This window comes from Pinus tabuliformis, chromosome J (assembly GCF_031772625.1).
Source record: "Pinus tabuliformis cultivar Carrire ecotype Pingquan chromosome J, CPIR1, whole genome shotgun sequence".
Classification (NCBI taxonomy): domain Eukaryota; kingdom Viridiplantae; phylum Streptophyta; class Pinopsida; order Pinales; family Pinaceae; genus Pinus; species Pinus tabuliformis.
This window is the reverse complement of record NC_142295.1, coordinates 619,289,663-619,304,308: the sequence shown is the minus strand read 5'-3', so window position 1 is coordinate 619,304,308 and position 14,646 is coordinate 619,289,663. Positions and strand designations below refer to the sequence as shown.

Below are 14,646 nucleotides of genomic sequence, written 5' to 3'. Positions count from 1 at the left end.
GGATATCAATGCCATTGCAGGTGTGAAGCATTTTCGGCTTACCCACGTACCTATGATTTACTTCATGCTTGGCATATTTTCTCGGATATCAATGAGCGAGGTTGTAGTATTGAAGATTTGCTTCTAGAGATGGATAGGATTCTCCGTCCGACTGGCTTTATCATTATCAGAGACAAGGCTGTTATTGTAAACTACATCATGAAATATTTGGCACCTTTGCGATGGGATTCGTGGTCTTCCAATGTAGAGCCCGAGTCAGACCCTTTATCTTCAGGAGATGAAATAGTACTAATGGCAAGAAAGCGATTATGGTTGCCTGGAGAAACCCATTAGCAATTTTCTTGTAAATAAGTCGCAGTCAATCTGTATAGTTGTTGAGACCAAACTAAGTATTCAGGCTTTAGCTGAAAGGGGAAGGTGCTTCTTTTTGGAAAATGTTTCTGCTGCAGTTTGATTTATGAGGGATACGTCCTCTTATTTTCTTTTAAACAAAGGAGAAAACTGCTTTTTGATATTACATAGTAATTGACAATGCAAAATAGCAACCAATTCCTAGGTTTGCTGACATCTGCATTTTTATGAAAGTTTATTAAAATTTTAATGAACTTTTTATTATTCTTATTATTGAAAGTGAGATATTGTGACCTTTAAAATGGGTTGTTTTTCAAAACACTTGTTTTTATTTTCTCCACAAACACTTACATTAAGTATATATCTGGCAACTAAACTGAGCCTACTAGCTGCAAAATCGTTTTTTGGTCTGTTGATTATAACTTATGTACAGCCAACGACGTTTGGATGGAATCCATGATATATTCCTTTCTTTCCGTTGTCATCAGAAACTAATTATCTTGAACCATGTGGGTGTGTTTTAAATTGACTTTGGTCTTCTCCAATTTTAAGTTCCACGTTTGAGGAATCTCATCAATATGGAAGTTGTTGTTGGTAGCCAAAGTATAGTTAAGTACCTAATTTAGTTGTGTATTTGCTCACGTGGGAATTGTCATTTTTAATCGCATCTCCTCATTCTTATAAATTGGGAGAGAATTTTTCATTGGCTTTCCTCGTTGCAGATTGCAGAGAATTGACAATTGTATGGAAGATTTATAAAATATTTTAAATCATGGGATATTTCTGTTGTTGGCTTTTGTAGCTATGGTCAGTCTTCACATTAATATATTTTTATCATTGATGTACTCGCAACATTAAATTTTTATGTAAAGCATGTTCTCATGCTCAAACGAAAATTATATTCTTCATGAATTTGTCAAAATAAATGTGAATTTTGAACTTTTGTTTTTGGCTCCACAAGATGTCCAAGTCAGCGCTCCAATAATCAAGTCTTTCCAGCCCTCAACGACACCCATTCAGCGTGTTGGATCACTATATATGTGAGACCAGTGTTGCAGGAAATGTCCCCCCCTTCTCTCGGATCAAAACCCCGATCCGCGATCTGTACGGATGCATGGGGGAAGCGCTGTACGAAATGTGTTTCGGAAAAACCGAAACACGTTTCGGACTAATAAACATGCTTCTTGAAAATTTTGAAAGCGTGTGACCGAAACGTGTTTCAGTTTTTCTGAAACGCGCTTTGTACAATGCTTCGATCGTATGAAGCGTCGCGCTTCGGAGTACGAAGCATAGGATCGTGAGCGATTCCGTACAACTTCCTCCGTTTCCGCTGCACGGCCAAAAAAGCGTTTTTTTTTTTTGCATTTTGGATTGTTGGGGGTGGGTCCACCTTGGGTTAGGGTGAGGAATGAAGGGATTTAACTCCTCATTCATCTCTCATTTTCTCACTTTGAGTTTATGAAAGTTGGAGAAGAGAAGAGAAGAGAGGAGAAGAGAAGAGAGCGAGGAGGATTGAAAGAGGAGGAGCTTGGAGGACTTCTATCTATAAGAGCTAAAGAGGTAAGTGCAAACCCCAAACTCCCTCCCTCTCCTACTCTTTCCCATTGTTTCTACTTGTTCATTTAATTGCAGGGTGTCCACCACCTATATCCATATTCCAAGATGGTTTTCTTTTGGCTTCTATGTATCATTCCACTTTTGGTTTTAATGATGGCAAGGGGGAGTAGGAATACAAGGGAAGAAGCACAAGAGGATAGTGGTCCCAATATGAGTGACCCAATGTATGATGAGGAGGAAGGGTTTGAAGAGGAAGGGGATGAAGTTGAACCTGAAGGGGAAACTGAAACACTAGAGGGGAAGCTGCATTAACACCCTTGTGGAACTATGTGACCAAACTTGAAGGGGGAAATGGTGGTGGAAGCTACAATTTTTTGTGCCGTCATGGTTGTCATGGAGGAAAACCATTTAGTGGTTCATATACCCGTGTGAAGAGACATCTTTGTGGGGTGATGGACAGTGATGATAAAAAGGGTGCCGTGGGGATACAAATTTGCCCAAACATTTCAGATGAACAAAGAAGAAAATACATCCAAATAAAGGAGGCTGCACAACAAAAAAGCAAGAAACAAAAAACTCATTTTGAATCAAGTGCAACTTCTAGATTTGGTAGCTCATCTCCTCATGGTACTTTTGGAAGCTCTGGAGGTAAAAGAACAATAGGGGATTTCCTTAATGTTGGTGGGATGGATGATGTGGATGAAAAGATAGTCCGATTTCTTTGTGCTAGCGGTGTACCATTCAATGTGCTTCGCTCTCCCTATTGGCATGAAATGGTAAAGGCCATCAATGAAGCCCCAAAAGGATGCAAGTCCCCCAACTATGAGAAAGCTAGAATAATGTTATTAGAAAGAGAAAAAAACAAAGGTTCAAAGAGCTTTGACACATTTTACAAATGAGTGGGTAGATTGTTGGGTATCCATTGTATCAGATGGGTGGACAAATATTAGAAACCAACATTTGATAAATGTTCTTGGTGTTTCTGCTAGTGGTGCAGTATCTATTACATGTCATGACTCCTCCATCAATGTATCTTCCCAAAAAATTGCAGATCTCCTATTGCAATCAATCAAAGATGTTGGTTCGAATAATGTGGTTCAAGTGATCACAAATAATGCAGCAAATTGCAAGGCAACAAGAAAAATTATTGAGCATACTCATACACACATCTTTTGGTCTGGGTGCCTGGTTCACACATTGAACCTTTTGATGCATGATATTGTGAAGCATAAAGAATGTGGGTGGATTAATGAGATTTACAGGAGAGGGAAGCAACTTATTAAGTTCATCATAGGGCATACAAGGGTAAACTACTTCTATGGCACTTACTTCAAGTTGCAGTTGCTTAAACTTGCTAAGACAAGATTTGCTAGTTATTACCTCACCTTTAGGCTGCTAGTGAAGGTGAGACAAGCTTTAACTAATATGGTGTGCGCTGAAACATGGGATGAAATTAACACTGATAGAGATGGTGCTAATGTAGCCAAGGACACTATTCTTGACATGTACTTTTGGTCACAGGTTAAATATGTTTTGCAATTTACCAAACCAATTTATTACATGATCAAGTTTGGAGATTCAGATCAACCAATAATTGGGGAGGTGTATTAGAAAATGGATAGCATGTTGGGGCATATTAAAGACATTGTTGAGCCTAGAGATATCACCTTGTACAATTATATTCGTGTAGTGGTGGAAAACTGATGGGAAATGCTAAATGTTCCATTGCATGCATTAGCATATGTTTTGACACCTAAATACTATATCATCCATCATGGCTTTCAACACCAGCACCTTGGGGGGGGGGGGGGCAGGAGCAAAACACACCAAGATCAAGATGTTCACAAAAAATATATGATTGCATTGAGTAAATTAGTCCCTGACGAGGAGGAGGCTGCCATGGTACGAAGATAGTTGAGCAACTATACGCTTAACACTGGTCCATTTGGGAGCATGCATGCAATTAGAGATTGAGAGACTTTTTCTTCTCTTGAGTGGTGGAACATGCATGGGGGGGCTACTCCACTTCTACAGACTTTGGCATTGCGGGTGCTATCACAGGTGGTAAACACTTCTTCTACAGAGAGGTGTTGGAGCTCTTATTCTTTCATCCACAATGTTAAAAGGAACAGGTTGAGTTTAGACTGGGCAAGGAGCTTGGTTTATGTTCATTACAACTTGCGATTGTTGTCCCATTACTGTGATGATGCAAAGACTAATAAAAACCTTAAGATTTGGGACAGGAATCCAGAAGAGCCCAATTTGAAGGATGGAGTGTTGCGATTAGAGCAATTAGAAGATGCTCTTATCCAGCGATGTCCATTGTGGTATGAATTTTGCTTATAAAGCATTTCTCTAATTCATGTTTTTAATTTTTTTTGTTAACTAGTGTTTTTTTTTGTATGAATTTTTTGAGCGATTCCAGGATGATGATGATCGTGTTGAGATGCCACCCCCATCTGGTCCCTTAGTTCCTAGGTTCCATGGTTCAACACCAACAACAGGGGGTTCATCTTCATCAGTTTCAATGCCACAACTTCCACAGGCACCATCTTCTTCATGGCCACCACGTGGAGGCCCGTCGCTACATTCTCTTCTTGGTGGTGTTATCACCCTAAGAAACTAATGTTATCACCCCAAGAAACTCTCCTAGGTTGTATCTCGGAGATGCTCGGGAACATTACAAATTCAACAAAATGTTGGAAATGGATGAATGGAAAGAATGATGCTTGTCCAAGCCAGATAACCACTTCTACTATGCTTAACCTTAGACATGGGTGAACACCCCTAGACTACAAGGCTTTAGACCACCAATTACTCACAGTTTGAGGATTAGGTGTACATGGAGAATACTGACCACACTAGCAGATGCACAGGACCATGTGATGGCCGGCTGCAACCAGTAAAGAGGTCTGCAAATCTATTTCCTAATGCACAGACATGATGACAGCTCTCTGGCACTAAGTAAACAGAAACCTACATAACACATTCAATGATACATACTAGAATTCAACACAGAAGTGGAATGACAGCCTCTCTAATGCTAAATATAAAGAGCACATGAACAAATGCATAACAGACACAGCCTAGAACAGAGTAGAAATGGAAAGTGAGCAATTAACAACAAAAGAAGCTTGTATTAGCTGAAAATGAAGACCAGACGCTGCAAGTATCAAAGTAGTTATAGTCTCCAGAAGTTGAACCTTACATCAAAACTACAACCATCAACCCATTTCCCAGATTACATCTGTTTTCTGGGTATATATAGAGTTTCTTTACAAAATGTTCTGCTATTCTAAGCGGGGAGGGGTCATAACGGACCACCAACCGCTTTAACTCTCTGATGGAGTCTCTGCTACAATCTGCTTGCTTTAATGAATGAATTTGATCTTTTCTGCTGCTCTGTTGTCCTTCTCGAGCAGGTGGAGTGTTGTATGAAAGAAGCCCCATAACTGATAAATGCTCTGATCTGCTCGAGGCTGGTCCTTCTCGTTCTCGGCCATTCTGTTTCTTGAATGTAGTGGTTGGAGATGAAATGCACCGGGTACTAACACTGGCCCCCTTTGTCCTTCGGAAGCATGATACAAGTCGAGGACACGAAGACTACATGGCGGACGAATGAGCACGACGGGAACAGATATCAGCCGCTGGATCAAGTGAATGGACGACAACGATCTCTTGGCGGGAGGAATCGGGTGGAAGCGGGAGCAAACAAACGTGAGCTGTTGGATCTCGGGCGGACAGATCCAACGGTCGTCAGGCGGAGAAGATACACGGAAGATAACGAGCGGGGACGGGCGAGTGGGCGGTAAACGGGAGGAAAACCGCTGTGATCGCGAGTTAACGCACGGGCGGCTTGCGGAAGTGGGAGGAGCGAATATTGTTGGATCGAATGAATGGACGACGGAGATCTGTCGGCAGGAGGTGTTGGGAGATTTGCGATAGCGATATGGGCGTGGGCCGTTGGATCTTGTCGGGAATGATTGGACGGCAGAGGAGCGATCGCAATATCGCGTCGGCAGAAGTCAGGGGCGTAGCCTTTATACACATGCGATTTGCGATGGCGATTAGATCGCATCGCAATATCACATCAGCGGAAGTCAAGGGGGGAGCCTTTATACATATGCGATTTGCGATAGCGATTAGAACCGGACCCGATAAAGGAATTAGCTGTTTTTTAAGACTGATAAAGGGAGACAGGTGGGCATGTTATTTGCGGCGGGGATCGTTGGATCGGAATGATCAACGGCTGCTATCGAAGGATGACGACAGGTTATGGAAGCACGAGGTTTTAAGAACAGAGGTTTATGCCGGGTATGAGGGAAAAAGCAGAGGTATTAGGGTGAAAGGGAGTAAGCGAGGTGAAGGAGAAAGAGGACGATAACCGGTGCAGACCTCTTCTGAGCAAGAAACCAAGCACCGAGCTTACTTCCACTCCTTGAAAATCAGCAACATGTAGCAGAGCTAACAGGTGGAAGGAGTAGAGATTAGTAGATATATTCACAATTTATTACTTTTGTCATAGATTAATCATTAGACTTGTAGGCTTGTGAATTTGAACCTTTTTGTCTTGGCGGTAACCAAGTGACATATTTTGTAAACATTATTATTTGAATTTTGGACATGACAAAAGTTGATATTTGCTCACTTGCTAGATAAATCATAATATGCTCTATGTTTTATGTTTTATAATATGCTTAAATGTTTTATGTTTTATAATATGCTTAAAAATTTGATGTATGTAATTGCTAGAATATAGATGGTTGATGTTCGAATAATTAATCATTGATGTACATACTAGTAACTACAATGGAATCATGGATGCCATATCTATCTTGATTTATGCAAAAATATTCATGTTTTCATGTCTTCTACAACTAATTTGGTATTTGGGATGTTTTTTTTGAGTATAAATGAAAAAATAATATATATATATATATATATAGCAGACGCTTCGCTTCCTAGATTTTTGGAAAATGACACTTCCGCGTTCTTGCTTCGAAAAAAGCTGCCGTTTCATCCTCGCTTCGTGCAACATTGTGTGAGACATTCGACCTCTTCTCAATCACTATTTGATCTCATCATCAAGGCATAGGTTTTTCTAGCCATACGAAGAAAATCAAGGAGCAAGTTGAAAAGATTAAGGAGCAGGTCAAAGACATTAAAGGAGCAGGATGAATCTCTATGAAGGGGCCAAAAATCTCTGTGGTATATTCTATGTGAAAGGGCCGAAGTCTTTGTGGTATATTCTTTATGAAATGGCTGAATTTTTTGTGGTATATTCTCTGTGAAGGGGGTCAAAGTTTTTGTGGTATATTCTCTATGAAAGAGCCAAAGTTTCTGTGGTTTATTCTCTGTGAAAGGGCTGAAGTTTCTGTAGTATCTTCTCTATGAAAAGGCCGAAGTTTCTGTTGCATCTCTGTGGTTAAGTTCGAATTTTCTTTGGAGAAAAGAGGCCGAATTTCAGACCTATGTTGCAGATCCTTGACTGAGTTGACTAGGAGTAGATTGTGGAGGGATTTGATTTAGACTCTTGGTGGATAGCGCTGGTCAGTTTGTATATTGTCTTTACTTTGATGTCTCTCTTGTTGAATTGATCTCCAAGGAAAGGTTTGCTGGATTTTTACCTCAAGTGGGTTTTCGCTTGTAAATTTTGTGTTGATTTGGTGCATTGTGGTCTTTACTGTTCCTTCTATTGTATGGTTGAATTTCTAAGGTGTAATTGATTATCATAAGTAATTATTAGTATTCAGAAATTAGTGCTAGTCTATTTTGCACTTGAATTTTTAACATGGTATCAAAGTTTTGGTGAAGAAAGGAAGTTGAAGATCAATCTTTGAAGAGACTCTCGCTCAAGTAAAAATCTCTTTCTTGAAGATCTCCCTATGTCCAGGAGTTCTGAGCAAATGGCTCCCTTTTGAAAGGAAGGAAACAAACTTGAAGGAGCATCAAACTTCAAAGCATGGAAGAAGAAGATTGACTTAGTTCTTGAAGAGCATGATGTTTTACAATATGTTCAAGGGAAAGTAACTCAACCAGATGATGATGACGATGATGAAGGACAAAGTTTAGGAAGGGCAGACGAACACCAGATATAGGTGGACAGCCAGGGCAAAACCCCTATCTAGGGAAAAACCCAGTCAACAATTCTTCCTTCAATAGTTTCACGAGATAATCCAAGACTATTGACCTAGACAAATACTTCCTCTACACCAAGTCAATTGTTTCTTCCCTCTTGCAGATGATAGCCCTTCAACAACAACTTCGGCCTAGCAGCGACAACTTGTAGCAGCAACTTTGACCCAACAACTGGCAGCAACAACAACAACAACTTCACCCTGACAAGAAAGACTTCGATCTCTTAGAGGAATCCACAAGAGAGAGATAGATAGCCCAAAATTTCGATTGTCCCTTTTTATTCCTCTTTCTCTGACTTCGCACTCCTTTTGCCTTCCTTTCTTACTTTGCACTTTTTAGCTCTTCCTTCTAGATATTGAACTTGTGTGTGTGAGAGAGAATGCTCCAAATGAATACGAACTGCTCTGTATATATAGCCTTCTAGGCCGACTTGGTGTGGAGGTGACAAATAACTTATTTGACTCAATATTAATTCTTTTTACACGATTCAAAAGCCCAAGAAGGGTCTTTTTAAATGGACAATAACTCTAATGACTCAGAATAAATCGTAGAAATCTTCAATGCGGACTTTGACCTAAAACACGATGACCCAAACATGAAACCCATGCTTTAATAAGTCATAGTATAATAATAAAAATATCTTCTTCATTATTTTGATAAATACATTTCATTGTGACTCAAATATATTTATGATTACTGAACCTAGTTACATTTTTCAACACTCCCTCTTAACTAGGAAGGTATTCATAATAACAAGTACAAGGAAGATCTCAAAACATATGAACTATGAAGAGTTTATGCACCGCAATGCCTTGTATTAGATTCCTGACCAGGGCAATCTATCCGGGTGGGACTAAGATGGACTAAAGCTTTCAACCTCTCTAGGTACCATCATGCTTACTTGCTGACTATCAACCCATGGATCTAGGTGTGTATCCGAGGTCAGAGCTCTATGACCAACGCCACCTTCCCTGCTTCGGGATTCAGACATCAACACAAAGTGCCGACTAGATGTCCTCACAGACAATGTGTCTTACACACAAAGCCTCAACACTCCTGGTAGAAAATCCTCCCCGATCAAACAGATCAGTAACAAATCTCTCTCGTGTAACCAACATGCTATCAAACCTCTTGAGAGATTTGCCTCTACAAACACAACCACAATTAGTAACAAACTTTCAAATATACATAAGTAAACACAAACCTCCGGGGTCTTTCAGACAATGAGATGTTGGTTCTCAATTTATCACAGTGGGACTTTCAAACAAATCTTGACAGAAGATTCCTCAATTATACATCTTCTTTTCCTATTTCACATGTAGCAACATATTTTACAATCAAAATCCTACTTTCCTTATCTCAATAGCCCCTCAAAATGCATTCTCAAATTTTCTTCTTTCAAGGTGTCCATCATGACTATATTATGCCCTCCCTCTTAACTAGGGAGATTTCTTTTATCCAGGCTCCCTTTTAACTTAGGGAGATCAACTTCTTAATATGACATTGGAGAATCTTTCATGGCTTCCATCCTTTTTATCAGAGCTATCATGACAATCATCATTCATATAAATTTCTTCATCATGCTTATCAAATCAAATTTACTTACGAACATCTTCATCATCTTGAAGATTATGTACTAGCATAATTTAGATAGCAAGTACAACCAAATACATATATATAGAAACATGAAGTCACCTATATCAGAATCATATAATAAAGGAATCATTAGACATTAGACATCAAATACCCAAACTCAGTTAGGTTCATAACCAAGAGACACATACTTTTCAACTTCTTGATAAGGTTTTTGTCATAAACCCTAGACTTTATCATCAAGACTTTGAGTATCTCAATCAAGATAACAACCTTCATTATATCTAGGGCTTCAATATTTATTCCAGAGGTATGACATACCCTACTACAATATATTGTAAACCCTAAAAACAATTCAAATGAATATAGTTCTTCAATGCATCCAACAATTTTAGAACTCATTCATGAGACTTCCACTAGGATTTAGTGCAAGATCCTAGATTTCATTCATGAGCCATTAAGCTTCAACAATCAAAACCAAACACGATACAATTTCAGATTTCAACAATCTTTTTTAAATCTTAGATTATCACATTGTCATCATATATTAGAGAATTGAACTTCTACTAAGGTTTAGTTACAAAACCTAGAATTCACAAACATTGTCATCCTAGAGAATCAAAATTGGACTAGGGCTTAGTTCCAAACCCTAGGACTTATGACCATCAACAATTAGGTCAACACACATTTCTAGGATTCCATCATCATGCACTAGCATATCATAACATGTGTTAGTCGAACCCAAAGACACAAATATCAATATATTAAAGTTAGACATATAACATACCTAATCAGACTAGGGTTTCGATCAGACAAACACATATATATCTAAGGTTTCATTTCTATGACATTATAAGGGTATTTCTTATACACCCTACCAAACCCTAATGATCTAGGGTTTTAATACATAACATAGCAAACCTTAATACTTCAAAGGTTTGGGATTTCAGACATCACCATTCAAACCTAACAAGTTAGGGTTTTCATAACCATACCAAAACCCCAAACATGAAATCATCAAAGCATCAAACATTTTCTTTAGATTTCATCAATAACCCTAAGTAGGCTAGGGTTTCACACATTATCATTGACATACTCTTAAGTTAGGGTTTTTACAAAGAGCATTTTTAGGGTTGCACAATAATAATCAAAGATATGAGGAGGGTAGATTTATCTAATGATGAATCACCCAATGAACAATCTTTGTGATTCAAAAGAGCTAGACACAATAATTCTAGTAATGTAGAAATGAATATACTTTTTATCATGGAGAGAACAAAACCTGTAGTGTAAGGCATACCTGTTGTTTCTTAACAAACCTTGTAATTCCAATGCTTTGTCTTGTGAGGCCTTTTTCCATGATCCTTGCATATTCAACAAGATTTTCTTAAACAAGGAAAATATGAATAGAAATGTGATTAGTATTTAATGAAAACAAACTTAGATAAGTAAGGAAAACTAAAAATGAAAAGGTAATACAAGGAATGAGACACTTATCTTTGGAAGTTGGAGAGGACTCTCTCCAAGCTCAAGGGATACCTATAACTTTATAAAAACAATTAAAAAATGTTTTTCCAAAATATGTTAAACCTATAAATACTAGAAATAAAAAATGAAACAACTAAAGCTTAGAGCAAAGGAATTAGTAGTGTAAGTCCCTTATATCTATTTCTTCGACTCTATTCTTCTTTGAAGATCCTTCTTCAACAACATTAGCTTGGTCCCCGTTCCTTTTCTTTTTCTTTGGATTGTCGACAATCACTTTTATAGTGACCCATTTTATGACATTGGTAGCATTCTATTTTGAACATTTTTAGTTTTCCTTCTTGGCCCTTTTGACTTTTTGAAGTTTCCTTTCCCGTGATAAGCAAAGTATGCATTTGAAACTTTCTCTTCTTCATTGTTGGTTACTAAAGAGATTCTCATCTCTTCTTGGCTGTAGGCATTCCATAATTGTTCAAATGATGGAGTTTCTTTCCAGCCGTTGAGTCCTGAAGCAAAAACACTCCATGTAGGTGGTAATCCCAATAATGCAGTAATCACTAACTGTTTTCCGGTAAAATCTCATCAATGGCTAGAAGGTCATCTCTAATTCTAGCTATCCTTACAAAGAAGGAAGCCACAATGTTATCTTTTGTTATTTTTGTGGTCCTGAATTCATTCTTAATACTTTCAACTTGACCGATGTTCTTGATAGTGAACAATTTTGACAAGGCTTCAAAAATTTCTTGAGCATGGTCTATGTTGGAGATGTATGGGACAAGATTGTCCCCTTTATACTTTCTATCATTATTCTCATAGCCAATATCTCTCTCTCTAAACTTCACTTTATCTGCACCACTAGATCCTATGGTAGGTTTCTTCACTTTTCCTTTGACCAAATCCAGGACTTTGTTTTTTTCAAGAATGAGATCATTCCTTTTCTTCCATGAATTGTAATTTGATGCTCCTTCTAGTTTGTTTTCTCCCTTTATTGTGTTAGAAATTTTCCTTGAAGGTAGTAAGCTTCTTTCCTTATAAGTTCTCCTTATTTGATCCCTTGCTCAATCCTTTTGAGTTTTCTTAGACTGCTTTCAGTAGATCCTTAAATTGCCTTTTTCCTTCTCCACCTTAGCTCTGATACCATGTTAGAAAATCATAAAGGCAGCAATATTTTCTTATATAGATAATTACTTGTGATACTTTTATCTTTATGTTCTTATTTTATCTTTTAGTTCATTAAAAATTTACCAAAACAATAGCACAGAGACACCAGATATAGGCGGACAACCAGGGAAAAACCCTTATCTAGGAGAAAACCCAGTGAACAATTCTTCCTTCAATAGTTTCATGAGATAATCCAAGACTCTTGACTTAGACAAAGACTTCCTCCACACCAAGTCAACCCTTTCTTCCTTCTTGCAGATGATAACCCTTCGACAAAAACTTCGACCTAACAGCGACAACTTGTAGCAGCAACTTCAACCCAGCAACTGGCAACAACAACAAAAACAACTTCGTCCTGACAAGAAAGACTTTGATCTCCTAGAGGAATCCACAAGAGAGAGAGAGAGATAGCCCAAAATTTTGATTTTCCCTTTTTCTTCCTCTTTCTCCAAATTCACACTCCTTTTGGCTTCCTTTCTTTGCACTTTTCAGCGCTTCCTTCTGGATATCGAACTTGTGTGTGTGAGAGAGAATTATCCAAATGAATTCAAACTGCTTTGTATATATAGATTTCTAGTGAGGTTGAATTACCCCGTTTGAGGCTGATTTGATCTCCTTGAGGCCGACTTGGTGTGGAGGGGATAAATAGCATATTTGACTCAATATTAATTCTTTTTACATGATTCAAAAGCCCAAGAAGGGTCCCTTTAAATGGACAATGACTCTAATGACTCAGAATAAATCATAGAAGTCCTTAATGGGGACTTTGAACTAAAACACGATGACCCAAGCATGAAACCCATGCTTTAATAAGTAATATAATATATATATATATATATATATATATATATATATATATATATATATATATACATACATACATACATACATACATATATATTCTTCATTCTTTTGATAAATACATTTCATTGTGACTCAAACACATTTATGAAGACTGAACCTAGTTACATTTTTCAACAAGGTCAAGGCTCAAAGGATTCTCTTTGAATCTCTCAAGGATCATCTAATTCCACTTGTTTCAGAATTAACTACATCAAAGGAAGTATATGACACTCTAGTTGCATTATGCACCATTAACAACATTGGTCAAAAGATGTGATTAAGGAATCAACTTCGTGATAAAAATATGTCAAAGGAAGAATCTATGGCCTCCTATTTCATGAAGATAACACACTTAAGCAATCATCTCCAAAGTATTGGTGAGATTATTTTTGAGTTAGAACTAGTAGCTACAACAACCAATTGACTACCAAAATTATGGGATGCATTTTTTCGTTATCATCTGTGCTAGAAAGGATACTTCAAGTTTTGAAGAATTGTGGACCTCTTGTACTCGAGGAATATAGACTTATTTCCAAAAGGAAGATTCAGAGCGTTGAAGAAAGTGATTCTCAAGCATTTGTTGCATGCTTTAAGAGGAATAATGGAAGAAATAAGTTTGGTTTTCAAAACCAAAATGCAGATAGAAACTCTACTCAAAGAAAGAAAGACTTGTCAAAAGTCCATGTTTTGGATGTCGCAAATTTGGAAATTATAGAAATAATTGTCCTAAAATATCAAATGATAAGAAGAGAAAAGGGAAACATCATGCCTCAACAATAGAGTTTGAGGAACATCCAAAGAAATCCAAGAATGAAGATAACAAAGATTTCTTTTATTTCTCTACTCTTACAGGTTCTGTTGAAGATGAGGACATGTGGGTAATAGATAATGGTGCTTCAAGACATATGACCAAAAATCGTGACAACCTCTCAAGCCTAATGAAAGGAAGATCATCACACAAGGTTGACCTTGGAGACAAAAACAACTATTTTGTTGAAGGTGTTGGATCTACATCCTTGAAGCTGGAGTCAAGAGAAAACACTCATCTAAGAAACATACTCTATGTACCAGGTTTGAAAAATAATTGGTTTCTATTTCATGTTTAGAAGATAAAGGTGATAAAGTAGCATTTTTTTATGGAAATGTAATTGCATGGCCTAAAGGCTCAAGTATAGAAAATGATAAAACTATTGGAATTCGTGAAGAAAGTTTGTATAGACTCCTAAGTCAAACTTCTCAAGCCTTAATTCACAATGATATCGATCCATGTGAATTATGGCAATGAAGGTATGGCCATATTCATTACAAAGGTTTTCCTTGAACTTTAAGTTAGATGGTTTCAGGTGTCCCTAAGTTGCAGATAGAACAAGAAGGAGTATGTAAAGGTTGTGCCCTTGGAAAGAATGTCAAGAAATATTTTCCTATCAATGATAGTAGGTCCAAGGAGATCTTGGATCTAATCCATTCGGATGTGTGCGGTCCGATGTTGATAAGATCTCTTGGAGGCTCTTCATCTTA

General features: G+C 37.7%; 1 protein-coding gene across 1 annotated transcript in view; it reads left to right on the top strand.

Annotated features, from left to right (window-relative positions):
* LOC149228469 (putative methyltransferase PMT3) overlaps positions 1 to 624 on the top strand; it is a 122,216-nt gene extending 121,592 nt beyond the window's left edge. The window contains exon 7 of the mRNA XM_089378222.1: positions 21 to 624. Coding sequence (XP_089234348.1) covers positions 21 to 333 — 313 coding nt within the window. The 3' untranslated portion in view covers positions 334 to 624. The remainder of the gene's footprint in view (positions 1 to 20) is intronic.
* Positions 625 to 14,646: the final 14,022 nt, after the last annotated feature.